Source organism: Mirounga leonina, unplaced genomic scaffold (genome assembly GCF_011800145.1).
Source record: "Mirounga leonina isolate KUSES-001 unplaced genomic scaffold, KU_Mleo_1.0 Mir_152, whole genome shotgun sequence".
NCBI lineage: Eukaryota > Metazoa > Chordata > Mammalia > Carnivora > Phocidae > Mirounga > Mirounga leonina.
In genome coordinates, this window is record NW_023270380.1 from 5783978 (window position 1) to 5807194 (window position 23217).

General features: G+C 35.2%; 1 protein-coding gene across 4 annotated transcripts in view; it reads right to left on the reverse strand.

Moving 5' to 3' along the window:
* ARID4B (AT-rich interaction domain 4B) overlaps positions 1-23217 on the reverse strand; it is a 145875-nt gene that overhangs the window by 22749 nt on the left and 99909 nt on the right. For 2 of the 4 annotated variants that reach the window (XM_035008490.1, XM_035008489.1), the window contains exons 16-19: positions 23033-23208; positions 18723-18974; positions 3272-3356; positions 319-517 (exon numbers count right to left, since the gene is read on the reverse strand). In XM_035008490.1, the coding sequence (XP_034864381.1) occupies positions 319-517; positions 3272-3356; positions 18723-18974; positions 23033-23208 (712 nt within the window). The remainder of the gene's footprint in view (positions 1-318; positions 518-3271; positions 3357-18722; positions 18975-23032; positions 23209-23217) is intronic. The other 2 variants (XM_035008491.1, XM_035008492.1) reach the window with 2 other exon arrangements.

Here is a 23217-nt window from a genome sequence, read left to right on the forward strand (position 1 = left end):
CAAAATTATGGTCCAATTAAAAACAGTGAATTGCCGGGGCACCTGGGTGGCTCAGTCGTTAAGCGTCTGTCTTCGGTTCAGGTCATGATCCCAGGGTCCTGGGATCGAATCCCGCATCGGGCTCCCTGCTCCGCGGGAAGCCTGCTTCTCCCTCTCCCACTCCCCCTGCTTGCGTTCCCTCTCTCCCTGTCTCTCACTCTCTGTCAAATAAATCTTTAAAAAAAACCAAAAAAACCCCAGTGAACTGCCTTTATAGAATTTGACTTATAACAACTAAAAACATATAGTTGCACGCAACAGGATATTTGCTATGTTTACCTTGAAGTCCATTAAGGATGGAAGTAATTTCTATGGATTTAATATGAGCTGTATCAGAGTTTTTGGCATCAGTAAGATCCAATTTGGATACCATTTCAGGAGATGGATTTGTCTGGAAAGGTGGTTTTGACAAGCGCCGAAGTTTACAGTTTTTAGGAGAGTATTTTTCATCTTTGTCTTTTTCTTTGTCTACTTTATTCTAGGTTAAGAAAAAAAAGTATCTCATGTTAACCATAATTTATCATGAGGCATTTATGAGTAACAATGTTAACACACATTTTAAATTCAAAGTTGTATTTTATATTATTAAATAATATGAAAAGAATGTAGGAAGCTCCCCAAAAACAGCCAGAAATGTTTTTCCAGTTTTTAACAAATGCTACAGGATACTGCTAATAACTGACATTACAAATTCTTCAAAATTAAATCCCAAAAGGCTTAAATATTCATTAAAAAAAAATTTCAACCTGGTAGTTTCAAAACTTGTAACATTTTCAATATAAAATGTGGGTTGGGAATGACAAAATTCCAAACATCTTCATTTAGCTGACAACTGGGAATAACTGTAAACAAATGATCTCTTATAATGTGAAGTCGCGAGGCAACCTTCCTGCCTCGTTGATAAATTAACGTTTGAGGGGAAAAAACTGTCTGTTTACAACTAAAATGAGGAGACGCTAACTAAAATACTTCCTGGAAACTGCTTTTTAACTTCGTTTTGAAAATAATTTATAGGAAAAATCATTTAGACAAGGTTCCTAAATGATGATGTAGAGCATGATGGAGCAGTAAACAACTCTGAAATCCTATTATAGAGACAGACTATAGAATCTGAGTGACTATTTTCACACTTCTCCCAAAGATGATACATCACTATCATGATTCTGGATTCACAGAAGGTAATTCATTACATATTGCAGATGCTCTGGGGTAATGGTTCTCCAAGTGTGGTCCATGGGCCCGCACCATGAGCATCTTATGGGAATGTGTTAGAAATGCAAACTCTTGGAACCAACCTCACATCTAGTGAATCAGAAATGCTGGGGATGGGACCAAGCCATCAGAGTTCCAACAAGTCCTCCAGATGACTGTGATAGGTGCTCAAGTGGGAGAGCCACTCACTTAAGACATCTGGGCTTAATTCTCAGAATGGACTGAAAAGCCTGATGTGTAGGTAGATGATCCCAACCTACCAATAATTAGTGCTGCTCCATTTGTCTCCTGTTGCTAGCCTTTTCACTACTTCATTATTTTATTCCAGAGATCATAATGTAACATGTATTCTGAGGGTAGAAAAGGTCCACCCCATTCAAAATTCAAATATGACTTTTAATGGCTATCAGAAGACAGATGAGACAGAGAGAGGGGTGTGCAATATCAGAATGTTATGTAGATGTTGAATCTCAGATCTCTACCTCTGAAACAAATAATGCAATATATGTTAAGAAAAAAATAGAAGAAGAAGAAGGTAGCAGGAGGGGAAGCATGAAGCAGGGGAAATCGGAGGGGTAGACGAACCATGAGAGACGATGGACTCTGAAAAACAAACTGAGGGTTCTAGAGGGGAGGGGGGTGGGAGGATGGGTTAGCCTGGTGGTGGGTATTGAGGAGGGCACATTCTGCATGGAGCACTGGGTGTTATGCACAAACAATGAATCATGGAACACTACATCTAAAACTAATGAGGTAATGTATGGGGATTAACATAAGAATTAAAAAAAAAAAGGGAGTTTGCATCACACAGAGGTAAATTAAAAAAAAAAAAAGAATGTTATGTAGGAAGCTTTTTCAAAATTTACATGCCTCTTCCCTAATGACCAGGAACTGTAATATGCCCTGGGAGGGGCCAAGAACTGAATTGAGAATAAATACTGAGGGGGAAAAAAACTCCCTAGGGAATATTCTAATACCGCTTCTCCCATCCCTAACCCCTCCCTCTACCTGAGAAATACTCCCTCCTAAACCTTGCTTTGTATACAGAAACTGGCTTTTTTTAACACCACTCGCACACAACTCTTCCAGTAGCTAAAAATAATGCTAAATATCCTGATTTCCATACTTGCCAATAAAGACCAAAAGTAAAGATGAAAGGGGTTTGAGAAGCCCTAGTTGTAGTTCCCGGGTTGCTATACCAAAACTTGAAGGACAGACCGAATTTTACAGTGAGAAAAGAACAACCACTCTGGGGGAAAGCTTGCACTATCTGGGGCCACCAGCAGGAAAGGAAACAGCTTCTCACATGAATACGAAGATCGAATTTCAGAAAAACTACTGAACACCTCAACTATATGTATCATTCAAAGTTAAAAAAGCCATTAAAAAGATAAAAAACATTTTAAAACCTAGTTAATGGTCAACTTTCTAATAAAACAATTAAAAGATTAGAATAAATAAGAGTAATTCTATCATGCACAACAGTAGCATTAATTTCCACACAAACTCATTAATAGATTCCCCATGGTACCCATCTATGGTGGGTCTAACAGGATCCTGTGAACACATTCTAAGCCCCTGCGAATAGAGTCAGATAAAGAAGAAGAGAAACAGAGGAGGTGCAGAGAGGCTCTCCTCTGCCTTCAGATACTTCCCCTCCTTTTCTTCCTCTGAATAGTTTACAGCCATTACAATAAACCAAGCTCCCAGCCACACTATTTTATGGCTCCTAGCTGGCGACGAGAGGGGCAAAAAGGACTGGAATAAATAAGTGAAACCTGGCTGGGTGACCTTATACAATATTGGGACTAAAAAAGCCTCAAAGATCATTTAGTACTGTTTCCAAAAGACCTTTCCATAAGCTGACAATTTTAACTATACCCAAATCTAGCATTTGATAAATTCGCTGTTCTAAGAGTATTGCTATCTCTACTAACACTAAAGCACACATGCTTAATGCATCATTTTAGAGGAAAAGTTCTTTAATTAACAGCTATGATGTAGCAAAATAAGCACTTACCTTTATTTTCTTCCGATGTTTTATCTTTGGCACATTTTTATCAGCAGGTCTTACTATTTTATCTGCTTTAATCCATTCGTCATATCTAAAATTAAAGGAAACTCGTGTAAGTACACAAAACATCACAGAAGTAACTAGGCCATACTAAAGAGAAATTCATAAATAGAATCATCACATTTTAGAAAAGGAACGGACCTTGGAGACCAGTTAGTTCAACTTCCTGGGTCAATGAATAAAGCTACCAAGACCCAAAAAGAGAGATGAAGTGATCTGCCCAAGGATATAATGTCAGCTACCGGCTAAACCAAGACCAGAAAAATTTCTTGATGTCTAAGCTAGCACTCCTTACTCTGCTACCAAAAAGAAATCAAATTTGTATTGTAAAGAAACCACAATATTTTCTATGTTTTTTTTTTTTGTTTTACTACTTTGTTTTATTTTTTTATTTTTTATTTTTTTTAAGATTATTTATTTATTTATTTGAGAGAAAGAGAGAGAGCACATGAGAGTGGGGAGGGTCAGAGGGAGAAGCAGACTCCCCGCTGAGCAGGGAGCCCAATGCGGGACTTGATCCAGGGACTCCAGGATCATGACCTGAGCCGAAGGCAGTCGCTTAACCAACTGAGCCACCCAGGCGCCCATACTTTGTTTTATTTTTAAGCAGTTAAGTAGACAGTTTTTTTTCCCCCCAGACATATCAGGAAGCTAAGGTAATATGCTCTAGTTTTGTTTTTGTTTTTTTTTAAGATTTTGTTTATTTATTTGACAGAGAGAGATACACAGCAAGAGAGAGAACACAAGCAGGGGGAGTGGGAGAGAGAGAAGCAGGCTTCCCGCGGAGCAGGGAGCCCGATGCGGGGCTCGATCCCAGGACCCTGGGATTATGACCTGAGCCAAAGGCAGACGCTTAACGACTGAGCCACCCAGGCACCACCGATATGCTCTAGTTTTAAATGACATTGTGTGATAGAAGAGCATAATATTATAATTTACAGACAATGCAAAATCAATAGGAAAAAAAAACCTCATAAAATAGTAGGAAGGCTTTACTCAGCCAAGTTTTTCAATATTCTGAGGCGCTTCCTACAAATACACACAGCTCAGAGTCAACAGCTCTGATGGCCTTTCCACTCAATGCTGACAATCTGTGTGAGTTTCACAGGGTGCAACTTACTCCTGACTGCAATAAAGCTATTTGTTTAAAGCAAAAAAGAATGGCAGTTTGTAAAAACTCAACTAGAAGGAAGAAACATTAAAAATGAATTAACCTCTTTTTATGTTCAAAGTTATATACATTTATTGTACAAAATGGAAAACTCCCTGACGATTTCAACTCCAGAACATGAACAACTGAAAATGAGCTTTTAAATTAAAATGTCCTCATTATTAGAGGTACTAAATGAAGTATAAAGGCCCTAAGCCAGGAAGTAAATGACTTGGGTCATTACCTGACTAATAAATGATATTCTTGCTCTAGAGGAGGCCTGGAAAGTACGCCTGTAACAACGCCCAGGCAAAGTGCTACCAGCCAGTACACACTGGCATCAGTAAAGCTGAGGGCACAGCCCCAGGCAAGGGATTAGGTCTGTAACTGCTGGAAGCTGTTGAGGGCCACAGTGATAATTAGAGAGAACGAGGAAGAATGGAATGAGTTCTAGGAAAGTCTTCACATAATCCCTGCAGGCTAGTTATGTGGCCCTGGTCAAGCCATTCTCAACATCAGACTTAGTGTATTCTGTATCGAATAAGACTGTATTTAAAAAAGAAAAATAAAAAGGTAAGACTGCATAGCACATATAGTTTTCAAAAATCAATCATGATAAGAACTTTGAAAAGTTTTAAAACAAATACTATTATTCTACTCAACACACCCCTTTTGGTACTTATACTGGTACAGTAGCACCTACCTAAATATTTAGAGTACTTTTAACTTTCCCATGAATACTGAAAATTGCATTATGCTTGAGATGAAAGCAATTTAGTTCCTTCCAAAATTGGAGTGAAGGTGGAAAACAAACAGAAAATATCTTTGCCCTTCACAAAGTTGAATGAAAACTCCTAGAAGTTGCTCTTACTTGGATATAGTTATGGAAGTCAATGCTGTGTACTTTGTTTAAAAGAAAACAAAACAAGCTTCCTATCTTCTTATGAGATAACTGAAGATAGTTCATGATGGCTATATAGAACATCAACGTAAGTTAAACAAGGATATAGTATTTTTTACCTTTCTTTACTGAAGACTGTTATGTAGTTAGTTCTGTAATATCAGACATCTTTACTAGTCAACTTGGGTTTCTGACATGAATTATATTTCAAACTAGGGCAAAATAGTAGCTTTCAACTTAAGGTCATCACCACGATATTCTTATATTTGTCTATCTTACGTGGAACACGTAAAACAAACAAGCAAAAAAACAGTTATTGCCTCCATAGTTAAGATATTCACTATGAGGGAGCAAGATTTCTGTATGACTCAGAGAGAATGGATATAACTTAAAAGAAACATACACATCAATAAAATAAAAGCTCCTGCCTTGGTACAGGCTGATGCCCACCGCCTAAGCTCCATCAGTGTACAGATGCTATCTGGTAATCATTTTCTTTAAGACTCCTATAAGAGGACTGGCTATCAGAAGAACTTAAAGTAGTGACTGTGGATGTGGAAAGAGCGTTGGACCAGGCAGAAAAGAAAAAAAGACAAATTCTGGAATTAGATGAAAGGAACTACACACACTTCTAAAATATTGGAATAGTAGTACCTAAACACCATGGTTTTACTATTTTGGATGACAGTTTTGTTTTAAAATAATGAATATTCTGTATGGTTTTAGGAGACGACTTGGAAAATTCTTTAAATATGTTTCCTACTAAAAAAAAAAAATAATAAATAAATAAATATGTTTCCTACTGAAGTAATAGGTACTTGGTACATAGTAACTTACAGTCCTAGAAATATTAGCTAATCTTATTACTCCTTTATTATTTGCCTTTTTCTGTTCTCCTTTCTCAGTGTTTTTTGTTTGTTCGGGCATTCCCCTGTTCTGACACTATTCTTTTAGATTTTTTCTTTTCTCCGCCAGATTTATTCTCTATTTTTACAAAATGTAGTAACACAACATTTATATTGTTATTGTAATTAATAGCCTTTAGGACTAGAACATGCCTTAAAAGTCTATCAATGAATTTATTTCACAGATTAAGAAAACTCAAACCATGAAAGTAAATTGACTTTGAGAGCAATAGGCTTGCCAAAAAAGCACCAGGTAGGGAGTTAGAGAAACATGGGAAAGGGACTGCCTCTTAAAACATTCTGGTCAATACCAGAATAATGGTAGAGGGCATGGATGACAGGTCCCATCCAGAGTAAGCACAGAGAAGAGTAATAGATCAGCAGCTGGAAAAGCCACATTAAAAATGCACAGCCTGTGATGAGGGAGAACTGAAAACAATGTGAGAATTTTGGTTAAGGGAGAGTTTTCAGGTTACAAATGCCCTTACCAAATAAAAGTTGAGATCGCTGACACAAACATTAACCCAGACAAATATGTCAAAACTTAATGAGGTCCTAAATGGCACTTTAGTTGTCTGATTAATCTTACAAGGAACAAAGATTAGAGAATAAACTGAGAGCTATAACTGATCACTGTTTTTTTTTTTAAGATTTTTATTTATTTATTTGTCAGAGAGAGAGAGAGAGCACAAGCAGGGGGAGCAGCAGAGGGAGAGGGAGAAGCAGGCTCCTCACTGAGCAAGGAGCCCGATATGGGACTCGATCCCAGGACCCTGGGATCATGACCTGAGCGGAAGGCAGATGCTTAATGACTGAGCCACCCAGGCGTCCCATGATCACTGTATTTTAAAAGTAAGAAATGTTCCTTCCCTTTATGTAAGTACTCAGAGTAAATGCAAGTGTCCCATTTTCTTTACAGAATACTTTCAAAGAACAAAAAGGAGAGATAAGTTCATGTGAGAGAAAAACAAAAAAACTGTGCAAAAACAAAACAACAAAAAAAACCAACAACCCCACAACATTTCCTACAAACACTAACTTATGTAAGAAAGAGGTAGGCCAATTTAATTTTGACTTTACTAGTGCCAGATATTTAAAAAAAGGAAGCAAAATTAGTGGGTCAAGATCTCTGACTCCCTATCAAATACCAAGAATAAATACTTGAATGAAGGGAATCTAGCTCAGAACTACAAGAAATTGATGCTGTTCATTCTATATAAACTTTGACTTTTAATACAGTATATTTAATATATATTAAAAAGAGACCACACATTTACTATAGGCATAATAAGGAAGTAATCAATGAAGATAGAAAATGAGAAAATTCAGCTCAAATCCAAATATCTTGAATACCATAAAAACTGAAATTACTGGAAGTGGCTAAGAGCAGAAAATTGCAGCTAAGAAACAGAATACCATAAAATAGTTCTCAATTTCTCCTTAGAGTACCATATTAAGATATCCATTCATCCTTCAAAATACATTCTTAAAGAATATAAGAATCTTAATAACTAAATGCAATATTTTTTTGTAATTTGAAAACGTTTCTAGTCCTTTTCTCAAACATCCTCAAATACAGTCATGCTATCCTTCCCTCAGCTACGATAGTCAGGGGCTCTCCAATAGTCTCGATTCTGCTTTAAGTACCATGGAGGGCATCAAGAGCACATATTTGGATGGGGTCTCTCCACTTCATAGGAAGAACACTTCTTAACAGATATTTTGGGTTAACAGGTCTTCAGACTTCAGAGAAACCACTTTTTCTCATGAAATACCTAGATTTCTCTTCAAGGTTAGCGGGCCTGTTGCTGTCAGTTGTCATGTTTAGTGATCATGTAGTCTGAGAACTAGGAGAGAAATGTAAGCTAAGCAGTGGGCCTACAAACAAAATGACTTGCAGCTTTGGATCCAAGCAATAAAAGAGTTCTATGACAATGTCTGAAGAAAACCAGGTAGTTTGGATTATTGATAAAAACTGTCCTGCCTTTAATTGGACATTACCTTTAGAAATTATGATCACAAGCCAGTAATTGGCCTCTTTGTGACAAAAGGAAATACAGTTTGCCAGGGCACGATGAAAAGTTTACTGAATTCTTCCATTTAAAAACAAATACTGAGGGGCGCCTGGGTGGCTCAGTCAGTTGGGCATCTGTCTTTGGCTCAGGTTGTAGTCCCGGGATCCTGGGATAGAGCCCCACATGGGCCTCCCTGCTCAGCAGGGAGCCTGCTTCTCCCTCTCCCACTACTCCCCCTGCTTGTGTGTGCATGTGCACTCTCTCACTTGCTCACTCTCTCTCAAATAAATAAAATCTTTAAAAAATAAATAAAAACAAATATTGAAAAACTAAGAAAAACAAGTATTAAAACAAATACTGAATTAAAAAAAACTAATACTAAATTAAAAAATTAAGTCTGTTAGTAATTAGACCATACTTTTTCAATGATCAATAAATCCACTGTAATTAATGGATAAAATCTAGACAAGTATCTCATCAGATATTTAACTAAAGTATTAAGGAAAATATTTTCAAAGTATATATATGGCATACCTGAGAATATCTCTATTGAGATCATCTAATATTCAACTAATGGAACAAACATGAAAGAACAGATGCATGAGCAACTCATTTAACTTATAAACGTCTGCTCCCTGACCTATATAAAATGAAGGAGCTGGACCAGATGATCCCTAAAGTAAAAAATTACATGAAACTCCGTGACTAAAAGTATGCATGAGGACTTACTCATTTGATAAATACTTCTTAGGTACTATTTATGTGACAAATTCTGCACTAGGCACTGAGTACTCAGGAATGAAAGCAGCATGGCTCCTTCCCACAAGGAGCTTACCATGTAACAGAGAAGACAACACTAAGCAGTAATTACAAAATTAACAATACAAACCTTCTGAACTTTCTGAAAGAAGCAGCCACATAGATATTTGAATTTTTAAATGTGTTGAATTAAAATATTCATACAAAGCTAGAAGGAACCATTCAGAGACCGTAACATACTTGCTCTCACCAGAGAAAAACAGAAAAACAGCTTTCTGATTTTTGTTTGGATGTGTTGGCAAATCATCTAAGAAATCACTTAGCAACGATAAAAACGGAAAAGAATGTTAGTCAACCAGGTAAGAAACCAAAATGGTTCTGTTGCCCACATCAATTCAGATTTTGGTTCTTCTTAAACCCAACCAAACCACTTTCAAAGAAATATTATCAGTGTGCATTAATACATACCCCAAAGACATAACCTTAGAGATTTAAAAAAATAATAATTACATGCAGAATAAAAATATTTAAAAAATAATTTCATAAGCAAAACCAAGTGACATATTAAAAAGCTCACTATTTGAAATATGTATACAAATTATAAAAAATATAAAATCTAAAAACCATTAATTTAGATAAAATATTGAAATCATCTGTATTTTGTTTTCCGTAAGGATTAGACTCATTTAATAACAGCTGAACAATATGTACTTTATATCTTGTCTATCTATCTAAAAAGTTAATATATGTCATATAACTAACTCAGAATTTAAAAACCTCACATCTAAAGTGGAAATTTAGGCTATCTTAGCAAGGAAAGAAATTTTTCCCCCTCCTTAAAGTAAAAAAATATAGGAAAAAAAAAAGTATGACACTGTAATAGGAAAAAAGACCAAGTCATATGAAAAGCAGCAACAGTTATTAAATTATAAACTTTATAAGCCATTTTATCAATATTTGCCCACTTCATGAATTTTCTATAATAATCTCAATTTACACATATATTTTTAATCTGAGAGAATATCTAAAGCAAAATTTATAAAAGACCCACTGAACATAATTTAATGCCTTCTGTCATGTTCTTAAGATATAATGAAACAAAAATAAAAGCATTATATTATTGAAAAAATAAAATTCTAAGCATGTCATTAACATTTCATATTTCCACTTCATATAACACTTAATATTAAATCCACATCAAAGACACATGGTGTTCAGCATCATTAAGAATATAACAGAATGACAATAACTTGAATATTATAGCATAATCATATTTAATATTTGACACAAGCAGCCCAAGAGCATGGTATAGTAATTATATCAACTGGTTTTTCCGAAGAGTTTAACTTTGTAAAATGAAACAAAGGTATAGGTCTTTAGGCAGAGGTAATATGTAATGTTAAGAACACATCACAGAGCATTGTACCAGGCTCATTTATAGAGATCACTGCAAACGGTTAACAACTGCAGCATTCACTGTATTTTGTGACGCAGATACTGACTTTTAAAAGTACCTGAAAAGTTTACTTTCTTAGCCCTTGGTAAGTTTAGGGGATTAGTATTTATGCACAGTTAGACAAATATACTGATGGACCTACCCATCTACAAAACCACCAAATGAACAGGTCCACATTTATGTTTTACATTAAATGTACCTGCCAGTTTACAAAAACTACTGAATGGAACAGGCTCAATTTAGTAAACACTCTAAGTAAACACAAAGAAAGAAAGTCCATCTGAGTGCAAAAATACCCGAGTTACTAATCTTTTTTCAGGAAGGAAATATTTATATTCACTTGCACTGAAAAACCAGTCGACTCAAAAGTCGTATTTTTTTTTTTTTTAAGATTTTATTTATTTATTTGACAGAGAGAGAGAGAGCGAGAGCAGGAACACAAGCAGGGGGAGTGGGAGAGGGAGAAGCAGGCTTCCCGCTGAGCAGGGAGCCCGATGTGGGACTCCATCCCAGGACGCTGGGATCATGACCTGAGCCGAAGGCAGACGCTCAACGACTGAGCCACCCAGGCGCTCCTCAAAAGTCGTATTTTTAAAGTACAAATTATTATGTTCACTTTATTCACTGCTTTAATTGTCTCTACAGGTAGGACTGTCTGTATTGATACAAAGCATCTTCATACTGCATAAGAATTTTTCACATGAGTGGTAACACAGTCCTTTGACTGCCATAGTACTTTTTAATTTAGTATGTTTTCCATCCTAAAAAGTGAGTAAGCTGGGAGACTGTGACAGAGGGTTGGGGAAGTTGAGAGTTTTGAAAACATGACAGTGAGGTACAAAGAAAAAATGAATGGGACACAGGAGGAAAAACATGCAAAGGGAATTGAAAGTCTTGGTTAAAAAGACAGGGGCAATGTGTCCTCCCTGCCCTCTAAAACAAGTTTGCAGATATTCAGTTGGAAACCACCGTCAAATGGTCTTCATTTATAGTTCTTTAACTTCCGTACTATAGCAATAAAGCAGAAAAGTTCCTAGAGTACTTTGCTTTTCTTTCTATCATTACCAGAATAATCATTTCAAAGCACAGGAACAGAACAACTCTGTACTCTTTTATCAACATTCCTAAGACCAACGGCTTACACAATGAAAGTATGACAAGGATCAGATTACGTGGAAGTAAAAGAAAAAAAAAAGTAAGGCCGTTGAACATTCTGCAAACAGAAGGAATAGAGAAATTAGGCTGAAGTGACATAAAAATTCTTAAAGGAACAAAAGGAGACAGAGCCAAAGGAAAGTCACAGAGCAGGAGTATTTCCATTCACATTCATTCTAGTCTCTCACCCTCAACCCCATTTTGGTTACTAATTAGGAGATGGGCTCTTCATATGACAAAAAGAGATCATAAAAAAGAACTGACTACCATATTTACATATAAAAATTAACTCAAAATGGGTCAAAAACTTAGGTATTAGAGCTAACACTATAAAATTCTTAGAAGAAAACATGGGGAAATTTTCACAACACTGGATTTGGCAGTATTTTCTAGGATACACCACCAAAAGCATGGACAACAAAGAAAAAATAGATGAATTTGGACTTTATCAAAATTTAAAACTATTGTACATCAAGACACTATCAAGAGAGTGAAAGACAATTCTGCGGGTTCACAGAATGGGAGAAACTATCTGCAAATTATATATTTGAGAAAGGATTAATATACAGAACACAGGAAGAACTCCTACCACTCAACAACAAAAACAATTCAAAAATGGGCAAAGGGCTTGAATGGACATTTCCCCAAGGAAGACATACAAATAGCCAATAAGTACACGAAAAGATGCTCAATATCACTAGTCATTATAAACATGCAAATCAAAACCAAATGAGATACCCACTAGGTTAGCTATAATAAACATTTTTTTTTAAAGATTTTATCCATTTATTTGAGAGAGAGAGAGAGAGAATGAGAGAGAGAGAGAGCACATGAGAGAGGGGAGGGTCAGAGGGAGAAGCAGACTCCCCGCCGAGCAGGGAGCCCGATGCGGGACTCGATCCTGGGACTCCAGGATCATGACCTGAGCCAAAGGCAGTCGCTTAACCAACTGAGCCACCCAGGTACCCTAAACATTTTTTAAAAACAGAAAATAACAAATGTTGGTGAGGGTATGGAGAAACCAGAACCCTGATACAATTCTGGCAAGAATGTAAAATGGTGTAGCCTTTGTGGAAAACAGTTGGACAGTTCCTCAGAGAATTAAAGAATTACCACATATAAAAGCATCAAGAGGCCCCAGTGAGAGAGCCAGGCCACAGCCGTCCCAATCCCTCATCAGTCTCTATATTCTATAGGTGTCATTTTTATAGTCCAGTCCCTTTTATTTAGACTTTAACTTCTGTTCTACTTCTATTATGTTGCTGGGAGGTCCAATTTAGTTCAGTATTTGTTTCCTACTTACCATATGCAGGCATGTACTTTTCTAGATGTGGTAAGGGATACTAAAGGAATGAATACGGAATTGGGATTTTTTTCATGTTTTAAAGTTAAATGCACTTTTGTATTGGAAAGTAATGTGGTCCTGATGTAGAAAGCTTGAACAATTAAAAAAAAAAAAACTGCCCACAGTCCTAGGTGTAAGTTATATTCCAGAAGGTCAAATCCCTTTAGCTCCAAAAAATAATTTGGAAAAATTCAGTATCAGAAAAGTGACTCAAATTAGGACTGGAAAAATAGGAATGGACTGTAAAAGAAGCTAAAATGGATATCAGAAGGATAAAAGAAGAGCACGACTACACAGAAGAAAACACAAGAAGAAACAAAAGAGGATAATTGAGGGATGGTAGAAAAGGAAAATAAACAAGAAAAACAGTTGTCGCTGTCGCAGCTAGAACACAAGTGAAAATTATCATGGAAGGAGCGATCAGCTGGGTCAAATACCACTGATGAGACAAGTAACAAGAGGTCAAGAAGTAAGGATGGAATTCAGCTATGACAGGGAGGTGTGATAGGGGCAAAAGCCTTATTGGAGTGGGTTTACACAAAACAACAGGAGAGAAACTGGGTGACAAGTGTAAACTCATAGTTTTGCTGGATGGAAATGAAGCAAAGAAATGGCACAGTAGGAAAAGCAGGTAAAGCTCAAGTGAGTTTTGAGATGGGAGAAATAACCGCAGGTCCAGACGTGGATGATTCAAAACGGAGCGAGAAACTGACAAAAGAGAGGGAAAAAAGGGAAAATTTCTGGGCCCATGTCTCTGACTTAGGAAAAAAGGCATGACAATTAGAAGAATGGCTTGAGATAGTAGCATCATTGTTTTCACAGATGACTAAAGAGGAAGAGGCAGAGAATGTGGCAGCAGATGCAGGTAAGAAGGCAGATGTGGAAAGTGCAAAATTCTCCTCTCACTTCAATTTTTCAATGAGGTTATAAAGTAAGGTCACCAACTGAAAATGAGGATGAAAAAGAGATGCTGGGCATTTGAGGAGAGATAAGAAACAGTATGAAACAGTCTTCTGAGAAAGTAGGAGAGTAAATGGAAGAGAGACATATCATGACCACTTGAAGTTCATAGTCATGAATTTAAAAGAAGTCAGCGTGGTTGTTTGCTTTCTCCAGACAGGATCAGCTGCACAGATGCAGGCCAGGAGTAAGAGCGTGAGATTTAAGCAGCGTTCTAGTGGTTTTGTCAAGGAAGGAATACAAAGCAACACAAGAGCGACAGAAAAGCATGTGGGTCAAAAGAAATGATTATAAGGAGTGACTGAATGTAAGCAACACAAAAGGAGGGCTGAGAGCCTCGGAAGAGAGAGTGTAAATCCTGGTGGGGTAATTCCCTTGCCTGGACAATCGATTCCTTAATAGGGACCACTTCTTTTTATCTTCAGTCCAAGCATTATTTTGCACATGATATTGAACTTCTGTAGGCCAAATAAAGGAAGAGATGTTTGTTAAAAAGCAGCTGAATGTTAGCACAAAGTGGGTTTGAAGCCATTTGTGAAAGCTTTTGACTAGTTTCCCCCACCCCCATTCCCTCAAAGGAGGAGCCAATTTGCTTGGAGAAGTAAAATACTTTTTAAACATTTTTTTATAAATAAAAAATAAATAAAATAAAATAAAAATATGCATTTTTATTTCAAGTAAAATATTTAAGTATAATTTATCTTATTTTCAGTTTCCTATAACTTATAATATGGAATAGAACTAACTTGTTACTTAGGAGTTTTACAGTTGAAATTTCAGTGTTGCTTTTCCCTTTCTCTTTTACTTGGGGGTATCTTTTTAACGTAGTTGATGAATCTCAATATTAAAAAAAACCCAAATCAAATTCCCAACCCCTTGATTATGGAAAGCCAAACCAGAAATGAAGAAAAATAAATCAGCCTCAATACATAACAGAATACTGATGTATTTTAAGTCCCAAGCCAAGCAGTCTAGATAGCTGTAATACAATTAGCTGTATCACTGAACGGGGGGTAAACACAACACATGCAACAGAGATTACAGCAGTTGAATTTCAAAGTGTAACTTTATTTTCAAAAATCACTCCCACATTTATGGCATGACTTAGAAACTTGAGAATGAAAGGGATCAATTAGCTAATGGTACTAAAAACTTCTATAAAATATTAACATCACTAAGAGAAAACAAACAGAAAGGCTACTATTAAAAATTACTAAAGTAGGATTATAATTTTTTTTTTTTCTTTTAAAGATTTTATTTATTTGACAGAAAGAGACACAGCGAGGGGCGCCTGGGTGGCTCAGTTGGTTAAGCGACTGCCTTCGGCTCAGGTCACGATCCTGGAGTCCCGGGATCGAGTCCCGCATCAGGCTCCCTGCTCAGCGGGGAGTCTGCCTCTCCCCCCTCATGCTCTCTCTCTATCACTATCTCTCTCAATAAATAAATAAAAATCTTAAAAAAAAAAAAAGAAAAAAAAGAAAGAGACACAGCGAGAGAGGGAACACAAGCAGGAGGAGTGGGAGAGGGAGAAGCAGGCTTCCCGCAGAGCAGGGAGCCAGATGCGGGGCTCGATCCCAGGACCCTGAGATCATGATCTGAGCCGAAGGCAGACGCTTAACGACTGAGCCACCCAGGCGCCCCGTAGGATTATAATTTTTAAAAACATATGAGCTATGTTTTTTAAAAGACTGAAAGAGAACATACTATAACATTAATAGTTGTCTTTCTACTTTTATATATTTTGCCATTTTTCTAGATTGAATGTTATTTTTAGGAGAGTTAAAAACAATTTATAAAAAAAGCACTGACTTTTCTCCAAGCACGTGACAATCTAGCCAAGCCTACTTGTGTCGGACAATAGTTTGATATACGACCACCTCATCTGAAATAATGGCAGCATTATACCATTTATAAGCCAGTATGTGGTTTAAGATCCAGAGTTCTGGCTATTTTCCATAAAATTGGATGTAAGCCTTTTTTTCCTGTTGTGGTAGTAAAAAACAAATTGGTCCAAACACTATCCTCTGTGTAGTAAAAATTAACATTTTCAATTGTGAAATAGGTGTACAAATAAAAATATCAATATAAAGGTTTACACAGCACTTTAGAAAAAAGGAAAAATGTAGAAATTACCAGAAAAACAGTATTTTTTAAACTAAGACAGATATTCTTATTTTCTTTAAGAAAAATTTCTTCACTGGAAGGAAAGTGACCTTTCAGGATCAAACAAAACTCACATAAATAGCTTCATATAAAATTTCCTAAATTGCTATAGTAATGAATGACTTCTACTGAAGATAAAACTATTTTCATGAACTTTCGTGCATAAATCTTCATTTCTAATTTCACGTCTCTTAAGTGTAAATTCAAAGATCAAGCTGAAGATCACCGGAATAATAGGAAACTTGTTGTAGAACTGGTGAGCATTTGTTGCAGTCCCCATTAGATTAGCTTCAGAGAGAAACAGGAGTACTGTTCTACTGACTCAAAGAAAATTAATTGCTAATCTACAGAAGTACAGTCCTCTCTATGATGCTGGAGTGTGGAGAGATCCACTCTACAGGTCTTCATCAAGTTGGTTAGTTTTCTTCTTTTGAAAGTTCAGACCATACAAACGCTTGAGGTGTGAGGAGTAGATGGCATCCTTCTCAGTAACATAAGCTTGTCTTGTTGAACTAGGTTTCATTTTCTTTTCTCTATTATTAAAAACTTGAAGGCCTCAATTCAAAGTCTTCCCTTACCCTACCCAACCCCCTAGCAGTTTCAAAGCTAAAATACCGACATTCTCTTTCTACCCTCTAAAATCCAAGTGTTCCTAGGATAAGATAACTCTCGCCTTTAATCCATCTTTTCTTAACAAACAGAAAGTTGTATATCTTCCTTGCAGAATAATTTCATGAGTGTCTCAATTCTTTCACCTACCAGGCCTCCTCTCTGTTTAATGAGATAATAGAAAATAATCAAGCCCCGATAATACTGCAAGTTGGAGAACACCTAAATTCTACCAGTCACACAATTTAAAGCATTTAATAAAAGCCACTAGCAAAACTGCCTCATTATATAAACCAGCAGAATAACTAGGACTGAAGAACTCAAGGAGAGGTAAAAGATGATGTGGCTCTTATCTGTCCTGTGGGTGTTACTCAGTAATTATTAATTTTTCCTGATTCAAATTTTTCCTTCCTAATTTTAAGCTAACATATTCAACATTTACAGTTACATCCTAGGCATAAATGGAATTCCTTCTACATTTATATTAATAAGATCATTTAGTAAGATCAAAATGATTAAATATCAAAGACTGGGCAAAATATTCTTAGAGCAGCTATATCTGAGATCTCAAGTATCTTCCTTTGAACATGATCAGTAACAGCCAGCCCTTCAGGTAAGGAAAATCATGCACACAGAGGTAGCATAAGAACCAACAAACAAAAAGGTAAATTACACATGATGTTGAAACTGATTCTCTGGAAAAGCTTATGTTTCAGGACAACACTTAGGATAACAGCATTCTTAAAATCCAAAACTTTATCTTGCTGGTCAGAAATAATAAAGAACGGGTCCCAAACAAAACTTCTGAACATTTCCTTATGACTTAAATTGTTATTTTCTTCCAAGCTTCAGAATGGATCAGAATTGTACTTTTTTCTAAATAAGGAAGGTAATCAGATTAGCCATGCTTCCTAGAGCTTCCTATTGCCACAACAGGACGACACAAAATGGACTTTTAAGAAACAGAGACTACAGTTTTTTTTTTAAGAAACAGCATTTGAGATGATGTTTTCTTAATAACTTTCCAAATCACAGAATACAATTTAAATAAAAAGCATGGGAACTATATTCCTCCTTGAAGACACTACGCACACCTTGAGACCACCACTTAAAACTTCTATGGTGAACTTTTCAAGGGCAACAACCCTATCATTGGCTGTATTTCAAATATAATATCAAATATTCCAAAATGAACTAAGTTTTTCTTAAAAGATCCTCTAAATGACCAGATCCTAAAACGGGATTGCCAATTTTGGATAAAATTCAAATACAAAATCTCTGGATAAACCAAAGAAAACTTGTGTTAGAAAAGAACTTAAGTCACTGAACACAACCTAAACCCAAACCTTAGTCTTCCCTTTCATCCCCCTAGGGTTAGCAGCAGTCAGAAAGTGCACTCTATTTTAGTCAAGCAGACTTGCTTACACTTCCACCATATTGTCTCAAATAGACAAATTTCTGAGGCTTCTGAAGAAGGCTGTAACGCAAGAGCTGTTAATGAGGAAATAAAGGCCCTCTTAAAATGGCTAAAGCTTCTTAAGAAATCACAACTTTGAAATCCCTGCCTACTGGATGACTTAAGATTACAAAGAAGAGGTTATTGTGGCAATGTAGTTGAAAATGCAAGAGAGCAAGAACCCTAGTGGTAACCTGCAGACATCAAGAAGCTCAAAACTCTTTTAACTTTAAAAAAGATTTTTCTATAATTTCACCAACGTTGCCTCTGTTAATCTACATGTATAACACAAAAATCAACTGGATAGATTTCAGTTTTCTAGACACTAAGGATATCTTGTAAGTATTAAAAACAGTAAGTAGGAAGTCACTACGTGAGGCATTTACATGCTAAAATCTACATTTTTTTACTATGACCTCAATTAGAATACTGACAAGTCTGTAATTCGTTAATTCAATTTTAAAATAGAAAATTATTTTATAAGTGTTTTTAGGTAGTAATCACTAGCTAAAACTCAAGTTACCTCACATTCCATCCGCAGTAATGCACCAAGTAAAGGACCTCTCCACCTTCGACATCAGAATCTTTAATACTAGCTTCATACATTTTTTGATTTTTCCCTCGTCCATACCGCACTTGGACTTTCATGCCTGGTGGATAGCATTCAAACTCCTCTTCCTCATTGTTGTCATCATCCTCTTCATCCTCTTCCTCCTCCTCCTCCTCCTCTTCTGCTTCTTCATCATCTTCATCTTCCTCTTTATTCGTTTCATCTCTTGAAAGGTTTAAAAAATTGCAGTTAATAAAAGACACCTCATAAGCTTTTCAGTTCCAAACCACATAAAATGATAAAAATCGTGGCTGTGACTGCTCCGGGAACAGCAGGTTCCATGTGTATGAAATTCTGAGTTTCAACGTAACGTTAAAAACTAAAACTGTATAAGATGACCATGGTTACAGAAAGATAAATTTAGAGAAAATGAAGATTGAAAAATGCATTAAAAGAAAATTTCCAGCAGCCAGAACAGAAGTTGTATAAGAAACTAGTAAGGTCGACTGTAACAACTTTTTCATGTTTTATTATAAAAATGTTTTATACAAAAGTGTTGACAAAAACAAAAATCATTACACCTGAGAGCCATTTTCAGACTAAAAGTTATTTTTATTCAAATTTTCCAGCCTCATGTTGTTTAAAACAAAACTTTTACTAGCCAACAGCTAGTCTTACTGAGTTCAAAAGGTGCTCCAACCAAAATTTCAAAAGTTATGCTAACTGAAATATTATTTTACCTTTCATGGGAATATCTGATTAATTTCACATCAATATCACATCAAGTTTTTTCTTTCTATTCTTCTAAACTTTGCTACAATTTCTGCTTTCTTTACCGTATATTTACTGAAAGTCTTCTAACAATTCTCTCAACTTTGAAGTTCCAATGAAATATGTATATAAGGCCAAGTCCAAGTAATATCAAACTAAAAGTCAAATCATTCTAGAAGCAGCACTGTGACCATTTCAATCTTCTCAATATTGTGCACTTTTTAAAATTGAGCATTCACATTCATTTTATATTAGCCACAAATCTGTATTAAACAAGTTGGAGAAAATCTTAAATTATAAATCTTTCCAAACACTAGATTTATTTTTAAAAAACTTCAAAATGAAATTCAACTATATTCAGTTCTAAGTTTTTATCTGCTGTACAGTATAAAAACTATGTCTATACTTTTTACAATTTTTCTCTCAAAAAGAATCCATCACTTTAGAGCTGACAAAGATCATAAAACAGAACCACAAGATAGCTAAGTAATTATGCTTTAAAAGTTGATTAATATAATATTTATATAAAATGCTTTCTACACTGATAATTGGTTTTATATTCTTCTATGCAAACTTTTTAGCAATAACATACTTTATTATCATTCCTAAATATGCAGTTGTGTAAGCAACAAAAATAATCTATAGTAACATAAGCAACACTATAATGATTTTTTATTCTTCTACGCCTTTGCTTCTACATAGTGAGCCAAGAGGGATGAAAGGAAACCTAATAGTCTTGTGAAATTAAGTCTAAGTTTACAGAAGTAACAAATGCATCAGTTTTCTCTGAAATACATCACAAAGTCTACAGAATCTCAAGAATTATTTCTATTTTTAAAGACTCATTTATATTCAAATGAATAGGTACTTAAAAATTAAGACCTAAACAAAACCAGCTATAATCTGAGGTAAAAATAGGAACTCTATTATTAAAAATACATTAACATGTCTATAATAAAGAAATAATTATTAGCAAGGCTAAAATATCTAGAAAATTACCAGAAAGGGTATTATGGATGATAAACTATTATTAACAATTTTAAATAAATAAATGTTTATATATATATATAAATTAAAATGCTTAAGACATTTTTTTGGGGAAGAATATTACTTGTTTAAATCATAAACTTATAGCTCTGCATATCAGAGAGAAAAGGAAGTGTATTTTAGTGGCCACAACAAAAGAAGCAATTTACTATGCACTGAAGAGATTTATCATGTACCTCAGAATCATCATATATTGGGAAAAGAGAGATATAGAATAAAACGTCTAAGATATTTTTAAATGAAAACAAACTCTAAACTAGGTCTTACATTATACAGTGCACTGAGCACAACTGGTAAATGCCAATAATAGCAAGCACAATCCTACTTTAAGTAGCAGCCAGGGCAATCTTTAATCTGGAATAAAACCCTAATACTCTGTAATAATAAAGCAATCAAAAATTAAAAATAAAATTTTGCATTGAATATCAACCTCTGACACAAACCAAATGAAGAGCACTTAAATAATATACTAAAGTATAAAAAAGCAAACAACACAATTACTATCAGCCAAATAAAATATTCTACTCTTTCCTCTAGTAATTCAGTGGCAAAAATCAGAGGTAAATGCACTAAACAAGATAGAACACAGAACAAAGATACCCTTTGAAAGTATAAAAAGTAACCAGCATACAGATTTTAAATATTAAATTTATATATATAACTCACTCACACCCACATGCATGCTGCACCTGCGCACGTGCATGAGCGTGCGGGCGCACACACACACACACAGTTACTTATCGTTTAAAGAACTGTATTTTGAGAAACCAAATGTATTAGTATTTTTCATCTGAATTCACAAAGAAATACCAAATTTTCCCATTTTGATGTCACACTCCTTACAATGGAACAAATTTTTTTTAAACCTGTAATTTATTAATACCTACTATGAGCCAGGCACTGAACCTGGCATTTTACCTGAATTAACTTATTTAATCTCCTATACCTAGACTATAAGAGAAGGACACGGAAAGTTCTTGGTAGTAGCTAATTACTTAGAGAAAGTTTACATGCTAGAGAAATACATATGATTCTTTATAATTGTAAAATTTTCTATTGCACTTATCTAATAAAATTCAGAAATCAATCTTGGACATTCCCAACACACAACACTTCTGAAGAACATCTACCAAATTAGGGCAGTCACAGCAGGAAAATTTCAGTTTGTGGTATGAAACATTTATAAATATATATAGTAAACTAAAAAGCTATATAGTTAAGGAATTTTTTAAAACCTACAATATATAGTTTACACTATAAAATCAGCTGAAATACCAACTTGAAAAATTAATTACTAGTAACAAAAAGAAAATACAGGCTTATCACAGTGCCTCCCACACAGTAGATATTCCAGAAATACATGCAGATATGAAAATCAGATTTTTAGGCAAAAAGCTGATTCCTTACTAAGTTTCTTAAGAGTTGAAATAGTCTCCAGTAGCAGATACGAGTACTTCAAATATACACGTGCACACAGGACTACAACACCAAGTATAATGAGAAAACACTTATACTGTATTTATCTAAACCCAGGTTTTCCTTCCATGTTTATCTGCATGCTACAACCAAAATTTCAGAGGACACTAAAATGATCAAGAGATTTTAGGCAAAAAGCTAAGTACTTACTAAGTTTCTTAACAGCTGAGATAATCTCCAATAGCAGTGGAGTACTCGATATACACATTTGTACAAAGATATATAATAACAAAGTATACTAAACAAACACCTTTCACTATATTCAGGAAGCATATTTTGCTTCCCTTCCCTGCTTGTCTGCATGCTGTGGCCAAATTTCAGAAAAATACTAAAATGATCAAAAACATTTGGTTGTACTTATTTAAAGGGACCATTAACAATGGAGATGTTTAGGTTGTTTAAAAATCTCAGAAATAAGACCAGATGCCAAAAATCACCTACAAAATCCAGGGGTTCACTGGCAGTGCATAAATTACATTGCTAAATAAATAAGTTCATCATTCCAAACTGACCAAAACAAGAAATTGCTACTGTCACATTAAACACAATATAACAATTTTGGCCTTTTGAAAACTAATTATTAGCACTTTTCCATTCTTATTTTTTGCTTAAGAAATTAGTACAACTCTTAAAATCTAGAGCCAACATTCCATCTACAAAACATTACAGAAAGCCATCTTCCCAAATTTATATTATCTGGTTATTCAGAAGAGCTTAATGTGGTAAGAAGTACTTTTTCTCTAGCTCAAAATTTCATAAATTTCCATGATGAGAGCAAGAAGAATGGATCAAAAATATGACCTTTTGCTACAAAGTAGCATTTAGTGGGGTCTCTGAAGGAGGCAAATGTTACTTACATAATAAATGCAAACCACTCAATAATCCTGTATTTTGTCAAATTTAGATTCAAACATGCACACACAAACAAAAAGCAAATTACTAGAATTCATTCAGCCAAAATGCATCTTAACCAAAAACAAATTTCTTACCCAGATTTTGCTTTTTCTTCTTCAGCTTCTACCTTTATGCTGAGGGATTCATCTACCCCAGTTGTCTCCTCATCTTTATCCTCCAGATTTTCATTTTCTTCTGTTTTTTTCATGTTAACTTCTTTTTCCTGATCAGACTGTGTAGGTATAGAGTCTAATAAATTCTTTTTACTTCCCTAGAAAAA